General features: G+C 48.0%; 8 protein-coding genes across 9 annotated transcripts; 7 read left to right on the top strand and 1 right to left on the bottom strand.

Annotated features, from left to right (window-relative positions):
- Positions 1-311: 311 nt before the first annotated feature.
- On the top strand, positions 312-2218 carry ONS95_011953 (uncharacterized protein; the record flags this gene model as incomplete). Its single annotated transcript, XM_058505556.1, has 4 exons — positions 312-1223; positions 1269-1356; positions 1438-2052; positions 2172-2218. 4 exons carry the CDS (start codon positions 312-314, stop codon positions 2216-2218), a joined length of 1662 nt encoding a protein of 553 aa, XP_058358078.1.
- Positions 2219-4750: 2532 nt separating this feature from the next.
- Positions 4751-5489, top strand: ONS95_011952 (uncharacterized protein; the record flags this gene model as incomplete). The annotated part of the gene is made up of 3 exons (XM_058505555.1): positions 4751-4899; positions 5025-5149; positions 5344-5489. 3 exons carry the CDS (start codon positions 4751-4753, stop codon positions 5487-5489), a joined length of 420 nt encoding a protein of 139 aa, XP_058358077.1.
- Positions 5490-5584: 95 nt separating this feature from the next.
- Positions 5585-11089, bottom strand: ONS95_011951 (uncharacterized protein). 2 transcript variants are annotated; one of them, XM_058505554.1, is made up of 5 exons: positions 9667-11089; positions 8203-9598; positions 7310-8151; positions 6650-7262; positions 5585-6585 (listed from the first exon to the last, which is right to left on the bottom strand). In XM_058505554.1, exons 1-5 carry the CDS (start codon positions 9946-9948, stop codon positions 6458-6460), a joined length of 3261 nt encoding a protein of 1086 aa, XP_058358076.1. In that variant the 5' UTR covers positions 9949-11089; the 3' UTR covers positions 5585-6457. The 2 variants fall into 2 exon arrangements, with proteins under 2 accessions (XP_058358076.1, XP_058358075.1); XM_058505553.1 differs by lacking the exon at positions 9667-11089 and having other exon boundaries at positions 6650-8151; positions 8203-9152.
- A 1896-nt stretch (positions 11090-12985) lies between these two features.
- ONS95_011950 (uncharacterized protein) lies at positions 12986-14889 on the top strand (the record flags this gene model as incomplete). The annotated part of the gene is made up of 4 exons (XM_058505552.1): positions 12986-13169; positions 13233-13726; positions 13783-13984; positions 14099-14889. 4 exons carry the CDS (start codon positions 12986-12988, stop codon positions 14887-14889), a joined length of 1671 nt encoding a protein of 556 aa, XP_058358074.1.
- Positions 14890-15795: 906 nt separating this feature from the next.
- On the top strand, positions 15796-16906 carry ONS95_011949 (uncharacterized protein; the record flags this gene model as incomplete). The annotated part of the gene is made up of 3 exons (XM_058505551.1): positions 15796-15932; positions 15987-16703; positions 16753-16906. 3 exons carry the CDS (start codon positions 15796-15798, stop codon positions 16904-16906), a joined length of 1008 nt encoding a protein of 335 aa, XP_058358073.1.
- Positions 16907-17192: 286 nt separating this feature from the next.
- Positions 17193-20214, top strand: CAO1 (Copper amine oxidase). The gene is made up of 4 exons (XM_058505550.1): positions 17193-18055; positions 18105-18222; positions 18269-19519; positions 19574-20214. The coding sequence occupies exons 1-4, from the start codon at positions 17720-17722 to the stop codon at positions 19939-19941; spliced, it is 2073 nt and encodes a 690-aa protein (XP_058358072.1). The 5' UTR covers positions 17193-17719; the 3' UTR covers positions 19942-20214.
- Positions 20215-23074: 2860 nt separating this feature from the next.
- Positions 23075-24204, top strand: ONS95_011947 (uncharacterized protein; the record flags this gene model as incomplete). Its single annotated transcript, XM_058505549.1, has 2 exons — positions 23075-23569; positions 23623-24204. 2 exons carry the CDS (start codon positions 23075-23077, stop codon positions 24202-24204), a joined length of 1077 nt encoding a protein of 358 aa, XP_058358071.1.
- A 1088-nt stretch (positions 24205-25292) lies between these two features.
- Positions 25293-25884, top strand: ONS95_011946 (uncharacterized protein; the record flags this gene model as incomplete). The annotated part of the gene is made up of 3 exons (XM_058505548.1): positions 25293-25364; positions 25412-25471; positions 25543-25884. The coding sequence occupies 3 exons, from the start codon at positions 25293-25295 to the stop codon at positions 25882-25884; spliced, it is 474 nt and encodes a 157-aa protein (XP_058358070.1).
- Between the last annotated feature and the right edge of the window lie 782 nt (positions 25885-26666).

Genomic DNA, 26666 nt, shown 5'->3' with positions numbered 1-26666 from the left:
AGACTCCAACCCTCAACACCAATCTAACACCCCACCACCACATCCCTCCCATTCTTACTGCCGACGATAAATCTCTTCCCTCACCACCAGCCTCCTCCATTTCCACCATCATCACCTCTTCGCCTTTATACAAAGTCGCAAGACATCCACGATCAGCTATCGGGTTTCCAGCCACTTCACTCGCGAGAAGCCGTAGCGGGGTACTAATCAAATCACATCTTCACCACACCCCCGAGGCACATTCAACCATCCACGCTTCGAGATAAATAACAATCTGCGAATCTACAGATCCGAAGTAGGAGAAATTCACCATGTCCCGCGATCCATACCGCTCTTCGGGACCAGACCTGCCATATGGCGGTCGTGGCGGACAACGCTGGGATAGCGAGCGTTTCGCACAGGAGCGGGAGCGCGCACGCTTCGGCGGCGGTCCTCCTGGCCCCGGATACGGAGAACGCGAACGATTCGAGGAACGAGAGTCTAGTTTCCTGCGGGCTCCCGGAGGACGAGTGCGAGAGCGGTCTGTTGACGAGATTTACGAACGTCGGGGACCGAGAGGCTTCGAGGAGGATCGATATGATAGCCGACAGTACTATGACGAACCGCCGAGACATGCGCTTGATCGACCATTCGGTCGTGAGAGGGGACAGAGCATCACGATTGAGAAGGAGAGGGAGAGGGAGCGAGAGTTCATCGATCCCGATCCACCTATTCGACGGGGAGGAAATCGACCAGCTTTCATGAGGAGACAGTCGAGTTTGGATACATTTGACCGAAAGCCTTTGACTCGGTTCGTCGAAAGGGAGGAATATGGCCCTCCTGCGAGATATAGAGAAGAAATTCGCGCTCCACTTCCTCCACCTCTGACACCTATCCCCCTGCCGAGATCAAGGGGATTGCCGCCACCAAGACGATATGCTGAGAGAGAATACGAGGATATCGAGATTGCTGAGCCGGATTACTATGGCGATGACTCTTTCAGAGGATATCCCGAGCGAGTCCGAGAAAGAGAAATCATTAGACGGAGAAGGCGAAGCAAGGATAGTCGTGCAAGTCACAGTGTTAGGGGAAGTGTGAGGAGCAGCAGCTCTAGCTCCTCCAGTAGCGAGGAGACAACAATCAGCGTGAGAAGCGAGTTCCCGAAGAAGGGTAAGACGAGGATGCCTGCCAGACTTGTGCATAAGAGGGCTATCATTGAACTGGGATATCCATTTGAAGAAGAGGTATGTGCTCTTCAATTGTTGTCATTACCAGGCTAACCAAATTAGGGCGATGTAATCATTATTCAGAAGGCTCTTGGCCGTGAGAACATTGACGAAGTGATCAAATTGAGCGAGGATTTCAGAAATGCAGAAAGTGAGTACTCCTACTTTTCTTTGGCGTGCTTTACCTCCACTGGTCCCAAAATTGCTTTGGCTTAATACCGGTCCGCTTTAGCTGTGAAAGAAAGAGAAACAACTCTAACAACCTACCTCGTTGGTCCAGAAGCGGAAATGTCCGGAGCACGCTCTGAAGCCGGTACTGTCGTTGAGGAGAGACATGAAGTTTTCACCGTTCCCCCACCACCTCCACCACCAGGAAACTTTGCTCCACCACCCCCTCCACCCGTCCAGATTGTGCAAGATACGAAGATTGTCGAACATGTTGGCCCGCCACACCACCACCATCACCCCGATCCCGTAATTATCAACACTGGACCTGGTCCTCGTGAGGAAGTTTATGAAAGAAAAGAAGTCTACGAAACGACTTCCGGCCCTGTTGGCCCTCTGGCACTCGCGGTTCGACCTCACGATCACCGAAAGGACGAGCGGGCCATTCGTGCAGAGATCAGAGCTCTAGAGGCCGAGAAAGAAGCTCTCCGAGCCGAGAAGCGAGCTGAGCGAGAACTCCGTAAAGCAGACCGCATCCGCAACCACGGCCGTTCTTCAGAGGGCGATCTAGTCCTGTACGAGCGTGAGCGTATTGAGAGACCAGGTGAAGAGGTCACTTTGGTTAGGAGGGAGAGGATCGAGGAGCCAGAAGGTGGTGTACGGATTGAAAAGGATCGAAAAGGTAGGATGGCTATCAGCGTTCCGAAGTACTATTGAAGTACTTTCGGCTACCCTCTGGTGGGTTATTTACCCTCAAGGGGACTTGTGTGAACATCAGTGCTGACTTATCTCCCTTTTTAGTACCACCGCCGAAATTGGTCAGAGCTATGCTTGCCACTCTTACTTAAGCTTCCCTTCGTACAAGTATTCTCCGATCGATCCAACGACCGAGCTGCGAAGTATGCATTCACGCGGTACGCCCGCTTATTCCACACGCGGGCGTATGGATGGGCGTGATTTTGATATATCTACGTTATCTATCTTCTCTTCTCACATTTCTCTATTGGAATAGACTGGGCATTCGATGAAATGAGATATGACAGGACAGGACAGTTCTGGACAGGTTCAGAATTTCAAAACGATCACTCACATATGGAGGTCGCCTCGTCAGCCAGGGATTGGTATTCTGAGTGCTTTTTGATTTGTGCGGGATATGGAGGTTTTGCTGGTTGCATTTGGTGGAAATTTTTTCCGTGCTGGATGGGGATAGGGCGGGGTGGGGTTTTCTATCGAATTCATCTTCAGGTTTACGTTTTTTGGGGGGGAGAGGTGGCAAGGATTAAGATTTTAGTAATGAGATACGAATTTTCTTGATATTTTCTCAGATTTCTTGGTCTTTATTTGGGCGAGTCTTGCGAGAGGTTCGACTGAACTGAGAGTGGCAAGTGCCGAAATATGAATGTAGCCTTACCTTATGTTTGCTCTTTCCTGAGTTGAGTGATGGCTAGGTAGGCAGTCTCTTCTGGAATCAGGTGATGGGTGTGGTAGGCTCAGCATTCTACACGTCCACACTGTTAGCATCAATACTCCCTTCTTAAACCGCTTCATTTGTATCACATACCTGACAAAGGCGATAGATTGTCGATGAATGGTACTCCTCTGAGGGTTTGGTTGGAGGTCCTCTCACCTACCCTTCCGTTCTCTCGTCGACGCCATGTTGCCCCCAACCACAAAGAAACACTGAATAACACGCCTCGGGACACTCTGTGCAAGTCTCAAAAGCACCAACGTCCCCCGAAACCCCTTTTCCGCCGCCATGTTGATACCGTTGTTGGCACACGGACTTGAACTGTGCATGGCTATTTGGTAGGACTGTCGCTTATTCGGACTTTATTCGGAGTGTTTTCGTCTCATGGGAACGAGATACCGTTACGTTTGGTTGCACGTCGTCTGACTATCAGAAGGATTCTGTGGAGCGAATAAGTGACAGATCTGATTAATTCTCTCAGACACCTTATTTGACTGATAGCGTTCGAGCTGCTAGTAAAGCAAGGCGACTTGTCGAACGGCTGTGCTCTGAAAGGTGGCATCGGTACAGGAAGTCCGTATCGTACACGATCTCCTGTAATCGCAGGTCGACCTTGGATCGGAGACGACTTAGAGTCATCGGTCCAGTCAACTTTTGCGTTTGGAGTCTGCTTGGAATGTTCTCGATATATCATGAGGAGTTGTTCAAAGTAAGTCGTCAGCTTTGCTGTACGAATGACGCGAATATATTGCTGCTCTGCTAATGACTCTGTGAACAGTGTTAGACTGGACATACACCTTGACATCTTTCAGATTATTGGCGTCTGTGGCGAGGTAATAACAGGTACCTAGTGGTATGCTCACGAACTATTCCGCGATAGGCGCATTTCAATTCTGTACGACGATTTGGCGAAGGAGGACTACCAGGAATTTCATGCAGAACGAGACTTCAGGATCAGAATGATACCAAATCAGACTCGCAGTCCTCTCAGCCTAGCAGTCACCATTTGGTTCCCACCGATCCGTAGGGTGTTTCTTGACACCTTTGTTGGGCTTCTGGGATCTGGTACATGTCGACTTTCCAGACTTGGTATGAATTCAGGCTGATTAGGGTCAAGGTACCAGATATGTCTCACCAGGAGCCATTAGAATGCCACGTCTTTCCGCAAAGGGTGCCGTTTGGTTGTTACCTGAAAGGAGGATTCGGTGGTCACTTCTTCGTCCGGGTGCTACGGACGGCACCGACAGAAAACTCTAAGACTAGATTCGGGTCACTACGCAGTCTTCAGATCCAAGACACTGTAACTGTCAGCTTGATACTATGGACGAAGTATTGGAATCGTCCGAACACCTAGGATATCATTTCTTACTACGAAAGCAATGGTACTAGTTATTCTTCTCTAACTCCATAACAATAGTGGTGAGAACGTTTGGAGACCGCTCATAGAATTTTCGGAACTTGTACTTTGTTATCTTGGATACTCTTCTGCAGTCTTGGAATGCTTCATTGATGTGGAAGGTTTGACCTTAGGTGATCGATACGAACATTCAACAGATCAATGTTACGTTTCCCTGCTCTGGCCAATACTATATACCCCAATTCGAATATTCGTTACGTCACCGAAGTAACTATTCTGCTCGGAGTCGCCGCTTGTGGTGAGTAAATACGAGATTTCCAAACATTGTGACAGCTCCAGTTGTGTACAACAACCATGATATACCGAGATCGTAGGGGCAAGTCAACGATCGAACCGATCGACAGCTACCCACAGCAACAAAGTCGATGAGACCCTGAAAAGCATATAAATCTCGATCTCTACCGCTTCAATCGACGACATCGATCACAGATCAGCAAGGAATCGATTCTCACCTTCTCAGAGACCAGTAAATTCATAAGAACACATCCAATCATCATGCAAATCACCTCCATTCTAACTACAGTACTCACGGTTGCTACCTTTGCCGGTGCTCTTCCCAACCCGGCTTCGACTGTTTCCGAAGGTGGTGCTGCGAGAACTGATACAGTGGCACCTTTTGCATCGAACTCGAAGAATTATGGCAGGTATGTTGTGGATCCCCCCCCCCTCATCTCCAACAAATGTGAGCCTGCTGTGGCTCTTCTGTATCTTGCACTTCACTCTTATTGCTTAGGATTAGAACTTTGGCTGATACGGTTTTATTGTCCAGTGCTCTAGCGACATTCGATGTCATCTGGTGGTGGATCGGTCTCGGTCTCCCTACCATCGAGTACTCCGCTTATGGGAAATACGAACAATGCTACAACCTCCCTGGCTTATTCGCTCACTTAACTGGTACGAATTTCGTGCTTCCACCAATCTGCTTTCTTAAACTCATCACTTTGCACTCTCTTGTCTTGACTTCAACTTCAACTTCATTCCCAAACCTCCCTTCCCCCATTTCAAACTCCAGCCACCATACACACACACAAGATCTTCTCCAAACCATTACTCTAAGTAGTGAAGCTGACTGATGCTTATCTGCTTAGGATCCATCAAGATCATCGCCCCCACCCCCGGCTGCTGGATCTACCCAGCTGCCAATTGCCAAGGGAACTTCACCGTCGTTGGGCCCAAAGGCGATGCAATCTGGGATGGCGACAGCCAGAGCTTTATCTGCGACAAACCAACCTGAACATCTCTGTCACAGGCTCAATAGTAAGTTGTCTGGGTTAGGTGGTGCGACAGTGTGGTGTGAGTAGAGGAGAGTGTCAAAAGGTGGAAGAGAGTGGGGGGTTGTTTGGTGGGTGGGGTAGAGGTGCTTGGTATTTATTATCGTTTTGTGTTCTGAGAATTCGGTCGTCTTGGAAGGATTATATGTTCTGATTAGCGTGTTCGAATCTTCTCTTACTCTTAGATGTCCTTACCGGCTCGAATTTCAAGTTTTCGTTTTTAATCGCGTGGTGTTGCATAAGTAGCCTGGCATATGCACGTTCCTTTGTTGTTTTCGCTTAATATTTGGAAGTCTTTGGAACTTTAAGTGGCATCACTGTTTCATACAGCACACCGTACCTAGGTACCGTGTTGTAATACTGGTCTAGACCTGCAAAATATGTCATCTCCGGTCCTCTCTATCCTCTCTATTTATTTCAAATCCTTTCACGTTTCCGAGGAGTATTCTCCTAACGTGGGTAGATTCCTTCTTGCCTCAAGATATTCTAGCTTCACATGGTCACAGCAGCACCCAGCCAAGCATCCATTCATTTCAATGCTTTTCATTTCATTTCATTTCTCTATTCCTACATGTCTTTATGCTGTCCTTTAGACTGGTTTGGGTATCTACTCTGCGAAAAGGAAAATATGTCGTTATGGTATCATGAATTCGTTCATTCCCATCATCCCAATGTCATCATGAGTGCCGTCAGCAATAACCGTTCCGACTTCGCTAGTATCAATCAACCTCACAATCATCATCCTCTTGTTAGGAAGATCGGGTTCGTGATTTCCATCTCTTCGTCGTTGTGGTATCGTATCATCATGGCGTATCAATCGTCATGTATCGTTGTCGTCGTAATCAGAACGGAGAAAAGGAAATATTCGTACACCACAATCAATCATACGTCGTCCTCTCCTTCTTCTTCTTCTTCTTCTTCTTCTTTTTCTTCACTCTTTTCGTCCAATGGCTCGGTTGACCCGAGACATGAAACCACCAGAGCTCTCCTTACAGCAGGCAGGCAGGAGCCACAAAGCATTGTTAGCTCTAGCCCAGGCCTCCTGGTATTTCCATAGACCTAGCGGCATATAATCAGCACTGAAAGTCGAAGAAGAAGTGAGCCTGAGAATGGATTGACTTACTCTCCTTGACTTCATCGCCCATAGCGCGACTCTCGAGCGTCATGAATATTCTCTTCCAGCGTAATTCCTCCTCAGTCAGCATATTATCAATACCGACTTCGCCACTATCCTCGTCGTCTCGAGAGGGATTTTTGCTCTTCGTCTTTTTCTTTCTGTTGCTTTCTTCACGGCTCTGGAAGCGCCGCATTGCCTCGGGGTCACGCAATATGGTTTGTGCCATCTCCTGCATGAATCTATCTGTCAATGTTGAAAACATTCCGGCCCAATTGTCGCCTGCGGGTGGAGTATAGACCATGGTCACGTTGCTGCCGGGAGTGAATATGAGAGGTGTTGCAGGGCGAGCAGGGCCGGCGATGGGTTCAGCTGTTGCTGTAGCGTTCGAGACTGATGTCGTGGGCTCGGCATGAAGGGAGGTCACTGAACCGGCGTTGAGTGAATATGTTGATTGATTACGAGCAGCTAGGTTGACGACAGATCTACTAAACGAGGATGACAGCGAAGAGAGCTTTCCGAAGGTCTTTGACTTGGGAAGTGGAAGATTGCTAGGCTTTGATTGAACACGAGCGGGGGAGATTGTACCGAGTAGACGATGAGCTTTAGCCGGGTGAAGATTCTAGGTTCCAAGTTAGGTATGTCAAAGAAAGACTCAAGCCTACATACCTCTTTCTTCATGGTTGACAATGCAGGAGCGGTGAAGTTACGGCCCTGCTTGTCCTCGGAGATCGGCGATGGGATACGAGTCGGACTAGCAGCATCACGAACTCTGATATCTTGCATTGACTGATAGCGTCGTGGGGAGATCTTGTTCGTAACATCTTTCAGGTTATTATTTCTCGCAATTGATGTACCTATGACCTCCACGAAAGCAGTGCCATCGCCGGAGACATGAACAGGGTTCAGAGGGGAGGAGATTGCAACGGCACTGGGTCCAGGTCTCTTGAAGTGGTTTGTTACTTTGGAACTTGGACGTGGCATTCGAGCATCGAAAGCTGGAGTAGCCGATCTGGTTGGTTGTGCGAACGGAGCTGGAGCAGCAGGTCGACCGCCATCTAGCAACTGACGCAAAGCAGCCTCGCCAGAGACATGGACAACGTTGAAGGGTGCTGATATTACAGAATCCTGAGTAACAACTGGTTGTGGTGGCTGCACTGGAAAAGGTGGTTGGGAATGTGCTGGGATCTTGTTCTTGATACTATGGAAAGCGGTGCCTTCTCCCGAGACGTGAATCGGATTGTAGGGATGGCCGATAATACCTCTAAATTTGTCGCCTGTGAGCTTACTCGAAGGTCTAGAGGCTGTAGTAGGAGCCGCACGCTGAGCCCATCGTCCCAAAGCAGATAGTCTGCCGTTGATTTGAGCAGAAGTCGATGATTTGGTCAATTTTGGGGTTGGACCTCGTCCACTGATCTGAGCTGAGGTAGAGGACTTGGTCAGGTTTGGTGTCACAGCTCGACCGCCGATCTTGGAAGACGTGAGCGACTTCTTCATGCCCCTAGCTGGACCTGATGTAGCTTTAGCAGAGGAAGGTGGGTTGAACATGACGAATGTAGTACCTTCAACCTCGACAATAGTCGGTGATGATTTTTCTGTATTTGAGATGGTGCATTGACCTCTGTTCTGAGCGGAAATGGCTTGAGCTACCCTTGGAGGTCGTGGTGGCATCTGTTCGGTGAAGCGAACCGTAGTCTTTGACTTGGCCATTGGTGGCGATGCCCTCTCGTTGATATGAGCAGAAGTGACAGATTTATTCAATTTAGATACTGCAGCTTGCTCATTGATAGGGACTTGTCGACTCATCACCTCTTCGAGAGCAGTACCCGATCCAGATACATGCTTCACGTCCATAGGTCCCGAGATTACGAAAGGTCGCTGAGTGGGTGACTGAGCATTTTGTCGAAGATTAAACATGGATTTGGAAGGTCTGGGACCGCTTGGGCGTGTGGGTAGTTGACAGCGACTTCCGATAACATCGCTGATATCTCCAATGGCAGGAGCGACCTTTTCGACCCCAACCTTGTGTTCTAACTTAACTGGCGATACAGAGGTATCGGAACCATCATCAAAGGTCTCGACAGAGAGATTCTTGATTGTCGACTTTTTCAAATTGAAGAACGAGTTCTGATGGCGAAGTGGTTTCCTGACGGTCTCCTTGGGTGTGATGGCGGATGAAGATGAAGTCGCAGCTTTTCCGAAGAACAACTGCTTCTTTAGAGGCTTCTTCTCGCTGTCTTTGACATATCTCGATCTACCAACCGGATCTTTAGGTCTCTCGAGGCTGTTGAAGTCAATCTTTTCAGACTCATCGTCCTCAACCATGGTGTCGATGAAGCTAGTGGGATCCTGCTCAGACTTGTCAACACTCGCAAAAGATCTGTCCAAGCTCGAAGGAGCTGTAGCCTCCGACTCATCGAAAGTAGCAGAGAAGGACCCGAGAATGCTAGGCACAGTGCTAGATCGGGCCAGAGGAGTAGGACTGTACATGCGAGGACTTCTTGTCGGATCATATGGGGGAGTTGGGACTCGTGTTGGAAGGGTAGGCCCATCTCTGGTATTGCTGAATCCATCAGGAGACGAGGCAACGCATCGGGCTCTTGGTGGAGAAGCGCCACAAAGATCGTCTTCTTCGTCAATGTTGACGGCTCGTCGATTGATGTCAGTGACTGCTTGTGCATAATAGCCGTCAAAGTCGGGGATATGGGGGTTCTCTCTATGGACGGGAGTATGGGGACGTCGGTAGTCTGGTCGAGGTACGGCCGCTCCTGGAGGACGTCCGACAGGAGGTGGACGCGCCAAGTTCTGGCTACTGTACATAGATGGAATTGGAGGTACAGGAGGAATGAAGGAGTGTCTATGACTCGATTGATTGCGCAGCTGGTCGACCCATGGCTCGTCGCTGCCGGCGACAGGCATGCTTGCGCGTCGATCTGCGAGGTTTTGACTGTAAATTGGCTACGAATATGTTAAATATAAATCATTGAGCAGGGCTACAAGCGATTGAAGGATGAGATGTATCGTACCAATGGCAATCTTGAAGCTCGATCTTCAACTGCGAGTTCAGTAACGAGCGATGGAGATGTAGCTGAAGCGAGACGCGAACGAGGAGTAGGAGAATCAGGCAAAGCAAACGCCTGAAAGCTACTTCTCGATCCTCGACCTCGAGCTATAACATCGAGCTCAAAGGAGAGCGAGAGTGAGCGAGGTGCACAGTGCAGTGGAGCTGGTGGATCGCGGCTGGAGAGTTGAGCGAATGTGTAGTGGCCTGGCCTCGACGCAGCCGGGCCATCTTCTTTGCGGGCCATGCTTAGTTAAGCAATGAACCCTCGAATTGATTGTACACCAGACGAGTTGTCGGCTTGTCAACTTCAACGTCGTTGTTGCAAACAGGAACTGATCAAGATTGAACAGGTGCGCAGGTTATGAGGGAAAGGAAGCTTAGGAAATTTGGTTTGGAGGAAAACAAAGCTGTTCGCTTCGAAAGCCAATAGGAACTCGAGAGCCGCCTGAAGCCAGTCTTCACAGTCGAGCTACGTTCTTAAGGCAGCCTTGCTAGAAGTGAAATACGCAGATACAAAGAAATTAAAGCTCACAAGTGGTGGTTCATCTGAGTGGAGCGGGCTTTTGGAAGCCATGCACGCCACAGGGCTTCTTTTAATCCACTCACAGTCTCGGGCTCTGGAGACCTCTTTCCATTCCTCCCGGAACAGACCGTAGGACCCGGCTAGACACTCCTGGAAGCTCACGCTGACCATATCTTCTATCCCTTTCCACCTCAAAACAAACGTTCATGTTTACGCGAACATCCCCAAGTCCTGAATCCCAATACGACCCTTGTTTACATCCTTCAGGCTCTCCACAGTTTCTGGTATGCTTTCCGCCCCCAAGAACTCTGGGCGTCCATTGTCCTGGTAATTTTCCACGCGGCAGCAAACTTCCTTGTCCCACCTATCAAAACGAGGAGGTTTTGCCAGATGAGTGAGTGCTAGAGCTTAGACTTGAGTTTCGGTGATCCGGGCTCTGTCACCTTGATAAAAGCTGAAAACATCCAGCTTTGTGGCGAAAGAATTCCATTGCAGCTTGTGGCAGGCATAATAGGGTGCAGCCCGACTGAATCAGATAACTGAATCACGGTCAGAGTTGTCCAGAGTATGCCAGTGGATAGCAGGAGGTGAGGATATGAGGGATAATTGAGGTTTGAATTTGAGGTGTTTTGGTACGTATGTTGACTCTGACGTATGTGGACAGGTTCTGGGTATAAGTTCGGTGAGCATGGCCCAGAGTTCTCCTATTTCTGGATGAAAGTTGTCTCTCCCACAGCGGCTTTTCTTATCCTGGACTTGACGCAATCAAATAAACTGCAGTTACTCATGAAACTCGAGTGTGTACTTGTCCGTCGCCTTGTAATGACCTTCAGCCAAAGTAATGTACGGCATAGCTAGCTTCTCTTCTTTCGCAGAAACGAAGCTTAGCTTGTATTCGAAACCCTAATATGGAGTATTTGCGAAAACCGAGCCTCTACCTCAAACACCTCAGACCAATGCCCACCACGTAGTATAAAGGACTCAATCAAAATACATGACCAGCACTGAGAAGATGGTGCTGTGAAGCCGAGAGAAGACCAGTCTAGACTTAATTGATTTTCTGAGGTCTATGATGGCAAGAGTACGGAAAAGAAAGAATGAAATGTAAACAAGTATCCTCGCGAATCTAAAGGCGTAGTTCTCCGGACGCAGTAAGTCAAATGGGAGGGAAGATCATTGCGCGCTGTAAAGCAAATCACCCTCAGCTCTAAACCAACCAGTATGCGCCACTTGACGAAACTCATGGAAGAATACGCCCTCTCTGGTCATTTGAAGACTCAGCGAACAGTAGCGCAGGATCGTTGAAAGCTCCGTGGCGTGTCCTGAGAGGTCTTGAAGTGACAAGTATCAGCCAGATCCTTATCTGAACCGGGTCGATGAGCTGCCTGGTGGCGCGGTCAGAGGCAATTTTCACGCTGGCAGTGAGCGACAGAGACCTATCGCGCCTTTGAAAGCGTGGGTAGGTAGCTGTATGTGATGGAATGCAAGTGAAAATGGGCCATTGATGGCTGAAAGGGGGTGAAAATGGCACTCGATGGGAAAGGAGACTCTTGCCAGCCTTTCACGTGATGACCCAAGTCCGCCGAGTCAGAAGCCAGCTTTCAAGTCAGCGCAGAAATTGCAACTTCGGCAGCACAAAGCATTCCACGCCAACATCTGCGTTTCCGCGTTCATGTAACTCGTAGTGAGCATGAGACGCTGGGAATAAAAAGTCGGGGTTTGACGGACGGAACCCCTACAATCTAGACGACCAGGGTGCACGTCAATGGACCCCTAAACCCGAGTCGTGTGAAGCTGCAGCTTCGATGCAACCCCTTCAACGCGCCTTGGGACGTGATACGGCCAAATAGTCCTTTTCAGCACGAGATGGTTGCCTCTCTAGGTAAGTAGGCTCTGACATCTCGTACACTTCTAGATGCTGTAGTGCGGCAAGTTGTGGCGCTGGTGCCTTCCACTTGTCACTTTGATGAGATATTCCACGGACCTCTGTATTTCTGCAATTATTTCATCCCCTGCTTGCTGTTCATGATTTATGCTTTTTGTTGGACTTGGATCATCTGGTTACCGTCGGCTCTTTACCCTTATTATCTCGCTGTATACAGGCATTCCCTGATCATACACTCTGATCAGACAAGAGAGTCCTGGGGAGATATCCCCTGCTCATGCGCCTGATATCATCCAGACACACCCCGCAATTTCTAACTTTGTTCCTTCAACTCAGTTGTGCTAGAGAGTAGCTTATCGAAGTTTCTTTTTTTTCTGCGCAGAGGTTTGTGGCTGCGGAGGCCCAGAGCTTGATATCACTGCCAAGTGATAGGGGCTTGCAGTAGTAGGGTTCTGGAAAAGATCCAGTTCTCAGTATTGCTTGTTTTGGTCGCGCCGTCTTGGGAGATGCTTCCATTGAAGCCTCAGCAACATTGGGTTCCTGGCCGAGTGGGCGCTGTTAGTGGCCGGGGCCATCCGCACATAATCCTAGGTTTTGCCCCGACCAGAAGCTATCTACGACCAATCAGATCAGATGCACAGTTCAAGGCACTATCACTTGGCAAACCATAGCTGGGAAGGCAATGCTCGAGCAGCATTAGGACAAGGGGAGCTCCTGCAGTCGGTTTACCACGGCTACGGAGCGACCGAATCTCTCTTATCTGCTTACATGTCTTGGTAAAGTTATAAGTAACATCTACGATCTTCCCACTCTTGACATTTCGATTCTGTCATCGTTCTTCAAGGGGCAAGGCTTCAATAATTTCAATTCACAATGAAGAACGAGGACCAAGTCACCATGGGAGACGACAAGTCCAGCCCAAATGATAGCAGTGAGAAGGATGGTGTCGTCAACTCCACTACCTACGACGGGGTTGGAGATGTCGAAAACCTTGAGAAGACGAAGAGAGGTCTCAAAGCCAGACATGCTCAAATGATTGCTCTTGGAGGCACGATTGGTAAGTTTCCCAGACTATTGATGTCTTGATGAGGTAGAGGAATGATCCTGACTTTGTGACCAGGCACTGGTCTTTTCGTCGGAAGTGGAAGCACCCTCGCTAGAGGCGGCCCATTGTTTATTCTTCTGGCTTATTCCATGATCGCCGCTCTCGTCCTCGGTGTCGTCACTGCTATCACCGAAGTCGCTGCATATCTCCCAGTCAGTGGTGGAACGATGGGGTTCTATGGCCACCGAAATGTCTCAGACTCTCTTGGTTTCGCTATGGGATGGCTATACTTCTACTCTTTGGGTATATTGGTGCCTTACGAAATCACCGCTGCAGGCATCGTGATCGATTACTGGGAGACGGACATCAACATTGCTGTATGGATCTCGGTCTTCATTGTTGTTATCGTAGGACTTAATACCCTCCCTGTGGCTTTCTACGGCGAGACAGAGTTCTGGTTTGCATCGCTGAAGGTTTTCATGATGATTGGGCTTCTGATCCTTTCATTTATCCTCTTCTGGGGTGGTGGACCAAAACAAGACGGAATATTGGGCTTCCATTACTGGAAGGTAAGCTCCACGTGACCCCACAATATTCTTCGAGGAAAAGCTAATCTGTACCTCAGGATCCAGGAGCGACGAACACATATCTCAAAACAGGAGACACTGGACGATTTCTTGCCTTCCTTAAGGTTTTGGTCTCCTCGGCTTTCCCCTTCACTTTCGCTCCCGAATTGCTCGTTGTGACCGGTGGTGAGATGAAGAACCCACGTCGCAATTTGCCCAAAGCAGCAAAGCGATACTTCATCCGTCTCGTTTTCTTCTATAGTGAGTGTGCTTCATTTTTTTTTCACCTTCCCGTCAATTTCTGTCAGGAAGCTCCCGTCGTTGCCACATCTCCTAATCCCCGCAAAGCGAATGCTAACCACAAGTCATCTGCAGTCGGTTCAGTCATTGCCATCGGTGTCATCTGCCCTTCTAATGACGAGCGTCTAACCAACGGTGGTGTCGGTGCCGGATCTTCAGCGTTCGTTGTTGGAATTGCAGATGCTGGTATCAAAGGACTTGACTCAGTTATCAACGCTGTGATCATCACCTCGGCTTGGTCGTCTGGAAACTCCTTCCTCTACATGTCATCGCGCTCTCTGTTCTCCCTCGCAGTCGCGGGCAATGCCCCAAAGATCTTCGCCAAGTGCACAAAGAAGGGTGTCCCATACATGGCAGTTGGAGCTTCGTCCCTCTTCTGTGCCCTTGCATACCTCAATGTGGCCAGCAGTGGATCCGTAGTCTTCAACTGGTTCGTGAATTTGACCAACACATCTGGCTTCATCTCTTGGATCTGCTGTTGCATCACCTACCTCCGCTTCCGCAAAGCATGCGATCTCCAGGGCGTCACATACCCAGACCAAATCCCATATCGATCATGGATGCAGCCGTATGGAGCTTGGGCAGCTATTGTCTTCTTCACCTTCCTGACTCTCATCAACGGTTTCGACGTCTTCTTTCCATCACTCTGGTCCGCCAGTGGCTTTCTCACAGCTTATGTCGGCATTCCAATCTTCCTTTGCATCTACTTCGGCCACCGGATATATAGTATGAGGAAGAATGAGCCCTGGGTTATCCCGTCAGCCGAAGTGGATCTGACGACCGGTCTCGATATTGTGCTTGCGAACGAGAAGCCAGAGTTGAAGGGTAACACATGGAGTAAGAAGCTCCAGGGTTGGTTTACGTGATTTGAGTTTCTAGCCATTGGCTGTATGTATATAACATGTCGGTATTGTCCTGTGTGTTGACGAAATCATTCTGTTTTTGACTTGTACAGAATCAAATTACCTCGCATCTTGTTTTGATACAAGACAAGGAAGTTATCGTCGGCCAAATTCGAAACGAGTTCGAAAGAAGGTTACTGGCGTACAGAAAGTGATCACGAGGAAATGGACAGACAGACTCAATCACGTTGCCTCGCGTCGGCTCAGAAATCCTCCTCCCCGTGCCAGATGGGGATATCCTAGCTTTTCAGCATCAGGACACTTCAACAACGCGACAAGCTACCGGCCTCTCGATCCGCAAATGTACAATCTCAATATACCCGGCATTAGCTCCCATACTCACAAGCATTTCCCGACCCGCTAGCCCGTGCAGACGAGCGAATAACACCGCCCAAGTCTGAGCACAGCATCACCATTCTTAAAGGCATTCAAAAGTCTCCACCAAACCCCATTTCTACTAATCAATGCTATTGGAGCATATACTATAGCAGCGGATAATATGTTTTCCCGCGCCTGCACATCTGTCCCCGGACTCTCGTGTCTCGTCTATCGTGAGCTTAAATCTGCTCGGAAGGTGTGCCTCCGCACTTTTTTGACGACCCCGCTGTTTGGGTGGGGACCTGGATTTTAATTTATTGTTTTCCAGAAGAGAGGATGGAGGGGAGGAACGGCGCGAGATGGAGAGATGGGGATCTGGGTAGCTCGGATTTTAATTTCTGGGTTGGTATATATGGAGATGTGTATCCGGGTGATCTCTCATTTTTCTGTTTGGGTTCTCTTGTTACTTTGAGCTTTTTTAGCAGTGTTCCTGGCATTTTTTGGGTCTTGAGTATCCCTTGTACTGCGAATATTCTTTCTTGAGTCGATACTATGCCTTCTAAAGTATTGTCTGTGTTGGCTTCGGCCGTGTATTTGACTTCCGCCGCTCAGGGAGCTACACTTCATAAGGGATGTAAAGCTACCTCGAATTGGCCCGGATGGCCTGGCATCAAGAATGCTTTCATCTTGTAATTCGAACTTGTCTACCGGTCATCCCAGATGCATGGACTGATTTCAAACAGTGGCGATTCTTACACCACAACTGGATTCAACGAGACCGGCGTCCAGCCGACCCCGACAAACCCGCTAGGAAACCCAACATATCCAGGATATACATCGGCGAACGGCCCGAACTGGGTCGACTATCTGACTGTGAAGTACAATGCCTCGACTCTTTTGACGTATAATCTGGCATATGGTGGAGCAACAATCAATTCCAAACTCGTGGCACCTTACAAACCAGAAGTATCCTCAGTCGCAGAACAAGTCCAAAATCAATGGTTCCCAACCTATGCCGGGAAGCCAGCATCCACACCCTGGACCTCGAAAAACACTCTCTTTGCCATCTTCGACGGTATCAATGATGTTGGAAACTCTTGGTGGCTAGCAGATACCGCAACACTCAACGCCAAGATCTTCGCAGTCTACCGAGGACTCGTTGACCAGCTGTACTATGCTGGAGGACGAAACTTTGCATTCTTGAACGTCCCACCGGTCGACAGATCGCCTTTGGCACTTGCCAATACAGCCGACCAACAAGCGTTAGAAAAGGCTGATATCCTCGCCTGGAATGCGCTGGTTGTCAAGATGGCGAATAGCATTAAGGACGAGAAGCCAGATGTCAATATCTTCCTTGTGGATTCATACAAGTACTTCACTGAAGTGCTCGACAAGCCAAAGAAATACAAGCAGACGGCTCTGTACAAGAACACTACTGCGTATTGTACCGACTATCAGAAGTAAGTCCTGCTCAAAGTGTTAGCGAATGGTTTTGCTGACTTCTCTCAGTGGCACTCCTGCGCCTGATACTTTCAGTCCGGCGTGCGGTGTTCCTGTCAATCAGTACTTCTGGTTGAACAGCTTGCATCCTACATACCCTATGCAAGATGTTCTTGCTGAGCAGGTTGCTCTACAGTTGAAGGCCGGACCTAATGTTTGCTAGAATTGATGAAGAACTTAAGCGAGTAATTTGCAAGGTGAGACAACAACATGCTGTTGTATATAGAATCCATAGGCACATAAAACATACCGCGTATACTTTGAAGCGGAAAATTACGAGCGAGAAAGAGGCCCTGAGGAAGTTGTCTTGCTACATTACCTAAGGAGCTAAGATAGGTACCTAGGTGGGTGCGGAATCCCCTTGGGTAGTCACGTGATACACGGACATCTGCACCCAACGAAGCCACCAGAACTTCTCATTAGCAAATGTCATAAGATTCAGTCCGACCCCGGAACCAGAACATCAACAGCTCGCATATCAAAGGATAGGAATACTTCATTTGGATCCATCTTAATTGTTGGGTTTCCGCCAGCTCGTACCCCACATCCGCTAAACTCTTCTTGGGCATGGAATCCGGCGGATATCTCTTATCAGCCCCTCATCCAACCGCGTCTCCCCAAATTGTTGTTCAAGCTTGACCATGCCGGGCTCACAGCGGCAATATGATATGTCGAGACTATCGTGGCATTGGAGGGGTGACAGCTCTGGCCATTGATCGATGCAAGAGGCACGTTTCGGGAGCTTCTTGTGCTATATTCTGTACCTACTAGATCGATTCCGTCCATCCATCCATCCCACTTGTCAATCCATCGGTATCCAGACCCAATTTGATACAGCAGATCCCGCTGGGGTTTATATATTATCCCTTCCCCTCTGATCTTCATTGTGATACTTTTGTCTATCCATACCCTTCACTGACCTGCCAGTCATTGTTTCTCATCAGTCTAGTAACCGTCCAGCAAAGGAACACACACAATGGCTCTCGATAGACTCAAGTCTGTAACCAAGCACTTCACCGGCACTTCTGATCCTCCTCACCCATTCGATCCCCTCTCAAATGCCGAGATCGAAGCCGCTGTCGCAGTTATCAGCAAGGAACATGGGAAGCTTTTTTACAATGCTGTCACTCTACGCGAACCACCGAAGAAGGAGATGTTGAGGTGGTTGGAAACTCCAAAGACTACCCCACTCCCAACCAGAATTGCTGATGTTGTGGCTCTGGCGCCTGGTGGGAAGGTTTACGATGGATTGGTGGATTTGAAGACGGGGAAGATTGTCAAGTGGGAGCAGATGGAGGGTGTTCAGCCGTTAGTGAGTACTCTTAAGAAAGCTCTCGCATATCGTTATTTACTGGTTCCAGATCACCATGGAGGATTTGCAGATAGTCGAGCATGTTGTGCGAAAAGACCCCAAGGTCATTGAACAATGTGTGATCAGTGGAATTCCAGCGGAAGATATGCACAAGGTTTACTGCGATCGTAAGTCCTCCGAGACAAGGAATATGGACTTTGCTGACCACCATAGCTTGGACAATTGGTTATGATCACAGATTTGGCAGCGATGTTCGGTTGCAACAAGCCCTTATGTACTACAGACCACACGTGGACGACAGTCAATACTCCTTCCCGCTCGACTTCTGTCCCATCTTCGACGCCGACAAGCAGGAGATTATCCACATCGACATCCCCGAGGTCCGCAGACCAGTCAACAAAGCCAAGCCCAACAATTACCACGTAGCAAGTATTGAGGCGGAGGGAGGATACAGGACAGATATCAAGCCAATCAACATCACACAACCAGAGGGCGTATCGTTCAAGATTGAAGGTCGAACCATTGACTGGCAGAACTGGAATGTCCATGTGGGATTCAACTACAAGGAAGGCATTGTTCTCAACAATATTACCTACAATGACAAGGGGACTGTGAGACCGATTTTCTACAGATTGTCTTTGGCGGAGATGGTTGTGCCATACGGAAACCCAGAACATCCTCACCAGCGAAAACATGCTTTCGATTTGGGCGAGTACGGTGGAGGATACATGACCAACAGTCTTTCCTTGGGGTGTGATTGTAAAGGCGCGATTCACTATATGGATGCAGCCTTTGTCAATCGTGCTGGAGAAAGTACCACGATCAAGAACGCGATCTGCATCCACGAAGAAGATGCTGGTATTCTGTTCAAGCACACCGATTTCCGTGACGACTCGGTCATCGTTACCCGAGGCCGCAAACTCATCATTTCCCACATCTTCACCGCGGCCAACTACGAATACTGTGTGTACTGGATCTTCCACCAAGATGGTACTGTCCAGTTAGAGATCAAGCTTACTGGCATTCTCAACACCTATGCTATGAATCCTGGCGAAGACACGAAGGGCTGGGGAACCGAGGTCTACCCAGGAGTTAACGCACATAACCATCAACATCTCTTCTGTCTTAGAATCGACCCCAATATCGATGGACCAAATAACACAGTCTTCCAAGTCGATGCTACTCAAGGGGCAGGCGAGGTTGGAAGCAAGGAAAACCCATACGGAAACGCTTTCTTCGCCAATAGAACCAAGTTTACTACAGTGAAGGAGGCTGTCAGTGATTATAACGGAGTTACTTCGAGAACATGGGACATGTGTAACACCAACAAGCCCAACCCTTACAGCCACAAGCCTGTCTCTTATAAGCTAGTCAGCAGAGAAGTTCCTAAGCTGTTACCAAAGGAGGGTTCGTTGGTTTGGAAGCGTGCTGGTTTCGCTAGACATGCCGTGCACGTCACAAGATGTAAGTTTTCTGCTCTCGAAAATGCTGATCAAGATAACAACTAACAATCTCCAGATGACGACGACCAAATCCTCCCCGCAGGCCGCCACGTTCCACAAACTTCGGGCGAGCCCTCCCGCGGCATCCCGGAATGGATCGCGAATGGCGACGCATCCATCGACAACACCGACATTGTACTCTGGCACACTTTCGGTATCACGCATTTCCCCTCACCTGAAGACTTCCCCGTCATGCCCGCCGAGCCAATGACGCTTCTCCTCCGTCCTAGAAACTTCTTCCTTCGAAATCCAGCACTCGATGTACCGCCTAGTTATTGCAGTACGCCTAGCCAAGTTGCAGGACAAGGGAAGGTGCTTGATGCGGCGGACAAGATGTCGAAGTTGGTTGTTGCTGCGGGTGACGCGAGTTGTTGTAAAAAGTAAGGTAGCAGTACAGTCATGGGGCGGATTTATGATGCGCGTGGAGTTAGGTGGCGTACATGGCTTACTGGATTTCTTGCACATGGTTCAGATAAGGGTTGAATATTATGACCAATTACTTTGTCCTACATTTTGTTTGCTTCATTTGTGTCTACCCATTCTCAGTCTGCCACGACATTCTGCTTTTTCCTCCTCCTCTCCTAATTGTCTCCTTAGCAATACATACAAGCTACGCAGGCCAATCACACTATCCTTACAGGAGTCAAAGATATTAACAGCTTTAAGACATGACACCGGAGCTCTTTTTGCATCAACATGTTGTGGCCTTTGACTCTCCATACCGAGGCATTCAACCACCGCCCTGTATTCAAAGCAGCTGATCGGACAAAAATTCGGTAAGCCATAGCTTTAGCTTCATGACCGGAACCTAACTATAATTAAGCTCAAGTCAAGACGAGAATACAAGAAGGGTTTAGCTCAAAACACTCCTAGATGACACGTCGAAGAGACTAAGAACTATAAGAAGAAAAACCAATAAGAATCCAGAGCCTGTAATTGAGGGAAGCATCCAGTTGAAAAGTGCGATACGCCCGTTGCTGTCACTCATTCAAATATAGCTTGGTTCCATTCAATAGCTTTGATAATATCACAGGCGAGCACGCCCAGACCAAGAATGAAATATAGCGGAGACTGACGATATGCAGCAGAACAATATTGGGCGAAGCTATCCAAGTGGGCATCTCAAGACGATACCTGCGGACCGAACCGAAAGAGCGAAGTCCTTCCTGAAAAATAATTCAGACTGCGATTTACAACAGAGCCATCAGCCTCGATCGACTAAACCTGTTCCTGTCGACTGGGATTGAGCTATCACAAGAAGAGTCCGAAAGCTCAGGAACAGGTCAAGCTCATGACCAAAACAGAAGGACCACAAAAAAAGATTCGATGTGCGATATGCAACAAACTTATCAGCATTGATTGACTAATCCTGTTCCTGTTGACTGAAGCGGTCAGGCTACGCCAACCGAATTTTGCAAAGACTCAGGAACAAGTCAAGACTAACAAGAAGACAGAAGGACTATGACGAAATATTGTGCTGCCGACTTGCGATATGCAACAAAATCTCCAGGGACGATTAGAAAGGATTAGTGAGGTGTTGGCGTGGCTTCGGCTCCAGAGTGTGAAGTGGATCCTAGCGGAAGTGAGCGAGATGACGGACTGAATCTAAGCTTAATTAAATATCAATAGTCATGACCGCGACATCGACGGCGTGAAAGTCTGAAATGCTACTTGCAACAGAAATCATTGTGAGTTGGTTTGACCGAGGTTGTGTATGAGACAAAGTGGAGCATTTGGGATAGATGGGCTACTAATTGGGTTGTGATTTACGACAGTGGTCGAGGCATCCCGTACTCGACGTAGCTTCATATCCTTCTCATGAGACTCACATCTTCTAATCACGATTTCAAACATTTATGTTCGTCAGCAGTATTCAACGACTCGCTTCAAAGCCAAGAATTGATACAGAAACATAGTTAACAAAGCCCAGCTATGCGTAGGGTAATAAACATCCAGAATATCCCTAACACTTACGGGTGAGTCTCTGCTTGAGGGGTGGAATCTGCAGAGAGTCGTGGATTTGGCTACCAGATCATCAATGATACTTCCTCCCATCTCCCATCAATGCAAGAAGATCTGGTGTCGTCTGCGTCTGCGACCACCACTGCTACGTCGCCTCCTGCTTTCTGGATTTCCGTCTACCGCCACCACTACCTTTCCCACCCTTGCAAAAAGCAAGTCTGTTGGTGTAATCAGCAAATGATGCTTCTTAGGCATTAGAGCTGGCTTGATCCTGTGTAGGAGTGAAAGTCCAGTGAAGGGGGCAATTGAACTTACCAGGCGATCAAGCCTATGCAGGACACAGGGTTGAGTGTAAAGCACACACTGACGAAAGCTGACATCTTGATCTATCTTTTTGAGTTTCGTAGTTTGTCAGTGGTACTTGCTGATAGTCAAGTAAGCCATTCCCGCGATTACGGTTGACTAATGTCTATTTCCGATTGCAGCTAATGTTTTCAGAGGCCGCTTTTCGTGCTTGTATATTTTGAGAGGATAGAGTTTGATGCTTTTTATTTACAGAAGTAACGGGTCTCTTTGCAGAGTATTCTGCGCCTCAACCATGTCTGATTCAAGAGTGAGTTATTGCCAGTCATCCTAAGACTCTTCATCCCGTTCTAGACCATAGCAATGTCTCTGTTCTATGCTTTGAATAGCAAGGTTTCAACAAGAAACTGCTTCATGCTCTTGAAAAAATGATGCTATGGCCCCTAATTCATAAAATAATTGAGATGCAAGAAATCTTTTTTGTTTTCGCAAGAAAGAACGCTAGCTCCGAAGCCAAAACTACGGAAAGTCCAGAAGTTTTCGACGAGACATTAACATGTGCCACACTCTGTTTTACTGCGTATACCTGGGTCACAGGGCAATACCCTCTACACGGAAGGCGTCTTAATACGTGAACCTCGCTTGCTTGTTTACTTTGACAAATAAGAAGAACTTCGCCCACTTCATGCTGGCTGAACAAAAGTAATAAAGAGTAACAGCCATTGGGAAGAGCTTATTGTCAATTTGGTATGCGTGAGTCATGTTCGAAAAAGGTATACGTATAGGTCTGTCTAATAGTTGACAATATATTTGAAAATGTACTGAGATGAGGGAGCAAGGGAATGGAACAGAATGGCGGGGTAATTGTGACCCCACCATTAGCGTGCCAAGAACATGCGCATTTCTCGTCTTCTCAATTTTGACGTCCTTTCATCATCGGCCTCTTTGTTAATTCCAGCAACAACAATTTGCATAGAGTCACAAACTTAACGTTGCTCCTCATCAAGCCCCTTCCCCTTTGATAGTCATACTTTGACTGTGATTTTCTCCCCCGTTCTCGACCCACAACTTCGACAATTCTTCTCAATCTCGCCCTCAAACCATCCTCAGCAGCCTTCGAACATAAGAACGAGGTTCAACTCTATCTTGCATAGGGAGCAGAAGGCCGAAAATTCTGGGGTTGGTTCGGGTAGAAAAAGACGAGGTATTAGGCAGCTGCCCTGAGTAACCAGCAGATCTGCGCAAAGCAAACATGCATTATATTCGGTTCTTGAAAGCACCACGGAGGAAGCAAGATTCTCGCGGCTTTCAGAGTCTGAGTGCTGTTATTACCATCACCACAGATTTGGGCGACGCCTTTCTGTGTTCCGATCTCGCATTGCTTGTCGAACTTGAGGATACACGGAGCGGGAAGCGGCTCGATGGCTGCCAGCCAAAAGATTACACGTGGAGAGGGGTTGATGGCTTCAAAGGTCTCTCGGTCGAGATACCCATCGGGAAATCAGCTCTACGTGCGGGTTTGGAGGTCAAAATGCAGATCAGAGCAAAAGATCAACAGCATATGGCGGAGGACTTTGACCATGTGCTTGGGCACAGACCAAATCAATCCGATGATGGTGGAGGCATCGTTAGCCTGCGAGGTATTCCCAATGGAAATGGCATTGTGGAACGGGTGTTCAAGTACGGCGGTGATCAAAGTGTACATATCTGGGAAGAGTCCGGCGAGAGCATCGCAAGACACATATGGGTATGCTCCAGGTACGTCCTTATTTCTTTTTCTTACTGACAAAATGTGCTAAGGATGCCGGCCTTGTTCTCTCCGCCTATCTCACGACCGTTCTCGGTGAACTGCCATCATCTAGGACCCTCCCAAAATTGCCGATCCTCCAGACTCTTTTATCCAAATCCGATCTCAATGTAATAGAGCTTGGTGCCGGATGTGGTATTGTTGGAATAACATTGCACCAACTGCTCCCCAATATTTCCCACATGATCTTAACAGACCTTCCGGAAGCAACTTCTATTCTTACGCACAATATATCTCTTTCATCTCCGTCGCCAGCCCATAGCGTGCTCGATTGGTCCCAGCCTCTTCCCCAATCAATTGCTTCCACGCAATGGAACCTTGTACTTATTGCGGACTGTACATATAACCCCGACGTCGTTCCCGATCTTGTTCAGACACTTGGTAGACTGGCCGACGGGAATAAAGATTTAATAGTGTTGCTTGCGATGAAAGTGAGGCACGCAAGTGAAGCTGTCTTCTTCACACTCATGCAAGATGAAGGTTGGATGATCAGAGAGAGAACAAAACTGCCACTGCCCGTTTTGAGTGGAGAAGAGGAGGAGATCGAGATATTTGTTTTTGGAGTGTTGACATAATCCTTTGGGTCATTTAGCGAGGAGCATAACAGAACTTAGCATCTGAATGAATGTTCGAACCCACGTTACTATCCAAAGAGACTGCTTACATGCAACTGTGAGTCTTACCAGTTCTGTTTACCGATAATGTCTTGTTGTCTCGTACTTGAACGTAGTTGTGTTTCCCTCTTACCTGCTGCACCCGTCTTTCGTTTCGTCTGTGATTATTTTTTTTGGCATCCCGAAGCACGACCCAAACTTGCTTCGTGATGGAGTTCATCATGTTTTGCGCACACGATGCTAACCAGCTGATGAATTGCTTGACAGACTAGAAATCCTGGGCGACAATACGATGTGAGACCCTAGGATCAAGAACCAAGCCATAGGAAACATAATGCAGCACAAGGCCTAGGCGGAATATTCACATTGTTTACATTCCCAAAAGGATAGCGATACTCCTTGGAACTTCTACTAACAATGAAATTAAGAGATGTCAGGTGTTTGCACAAGCCAAATGTGGTACGCATTGTCAGGCTCGGACCACCACCAGGTCTGCGCTTGAGGTCGCGTCGCGGGAAAAGCTTTGTGTTCTTCATATTGCCAAACAAGCAGATTTCTGTCACCAATGCGGTCCGAGGGCGTTGTAGTGTAAAAGCTCAACGTCATATGACGCAGGCATATGCTCGAGCGTAGCAACTCGTTGCATAGGGTCAAGGCCTTAGCTGAGGGAAGGTTGTAGGGGTAGCACCCGAACCTTTTGCCATTCAATTCTTTCATCCTTATGTATCTGATGCATCTGTTTTACTTATTCGCGCATGTGCAATCTTTTCATGTTGATCTTTTTCGTTATGATGTTTTTGCCCCTAAGCCGAGACGTGTTGTTTTCACGCCTGGATTACGCGAGCCAAAACACAGATTTCCGTCGAGCGAATTTACCAGTCCCAAACGTGAGCTCACCTGCTTCGCTCTTTCTCTGAGGGAAGCAAGCGAGCCCAATATTTGGAAACTTTTGTAATCATCAATTCCTTCAATCAAAACCATCGATTTGATCTGCGACCACACTCAACCACGATATCAAACAGAACGGGTAACTACCACCAAGCGTCACCATGTCTTGGAATAGCGTCGTGGAATTTCACCAGACAATTCGCGGCAACGTCGATCCTGAGTCAATCCGCATTGTTTGTATCTTCCACATTCTTCCTCCGACGTTCACTGAGACTTACAGGGAGCAGAGGAGTCCTGTAAGATGTCCAACGGCTGGGAGAAGGACGAAGTCAAGCCCAAAGTATGCGTCAATATTTCTTCCGTCGTCACCAGTCTGCGCAATTTGCCAATCACAGCTGACGTCTGTCATAGAAGGAAGAGCATCGAGCCACTGCTACCAAGGAGAAGGACGTTACAAGTCTCCGCAATATTGAGAAGACTACGAAGAGAGTTGGTGTGGGAGCTAGTGAAGGCAACGGAGACATTTCGAAACGCGGGGCGAAGCAGGTCAAGAACAAGAAGTTGGCAACAAATACCGAGAAGAAGAATGACCGAAGAGTAGAGGCTCGTATCAGTGAATTGGGCGGCCTCTTGAAAGACATTGGTTTGGATGGAGAATCGACCAAAGAGAATGATCCCCAGTCCACTGGGAAGGGCGGAGATGCTGAATTTGGTAACGGTTTTAGCAACGACTTGCGAGGATCGTTCAAGTGAATGTATAGGAACTATAAAGGCGCACACCGTGAATGTGCTTTGGGTGGTATATTTCTAGCAGAACACACAATGGTATGGTTGTATTTTCTGAGTGTTCGACATCTCTGCTTATGAATCCCTTCAGCTTGTTTCTTGACTGAGGAGCTAGCACCTGTGCAATAACCACAGGCCTCAAATTAAATTGATGTCAACGATAGGATTAAATTACACTACAGTAGCCTCCTCAGTCTCCACATGAAGTCTATGTCGAGCATCCTCGAGATAACGATCATGTACTGCGGTAAATGCAGAAACCCAACAAGAGTTCGAATTGGAATTACGTGGGCAGATTTTTCGACCACGTACTGGCACAACCCGAAGTATCAGTAGAAACGTAGATTCTGCTCTAGGTGTAAATCTTTGGCGGAAATCTTCGTCCGCGAAGAATTGAACATTGGCTATGACTGGTTATTTGTCTGTTAGCATTATCTTCGTGGTGCCTTGATCCGAGAAAGGAAGACCATTGATGTAGTGAACACGGAGGGGAAGTATCCACCGAACAATCACAAAGATAGAGCATTACCGAAGTGGATATCCAAGAGAGATAGTATTTTCGTATCATAATAGACTAGAGGTCTGTTAACAAAGATCCTTTCTAAGATCTTACTTATGTTTCTTTCAAGGGTTGGAGCAGAATTGGCGGATTTTTGCAACCAAGCCACCAAAATTCCCGCATAGCTGTGTCCGCCATTTTTGAAGGAGATAGAACCATCCGTTTGATAGCAGACTGAAGGAGGGAAAGA

Source organism: Cadophora gregata, assembly GCF_030347475.1.
Source record: "Cadophora gregata isolate MNR1 chromosome Unknown scaffold_6, whole genome shotgun sequence".
NCBI lineage: Eukaryota > Fungi > Ascomycota > Leotiomycetes > Helotiales > Ploettnerulaceae > Cadophora > Cadophora gregata.
The sequence above is the reverse complement of the archived record's forward strand: the minus strand, read 5'-3'. Positions and strand labels throughout refer to the sequence as shown.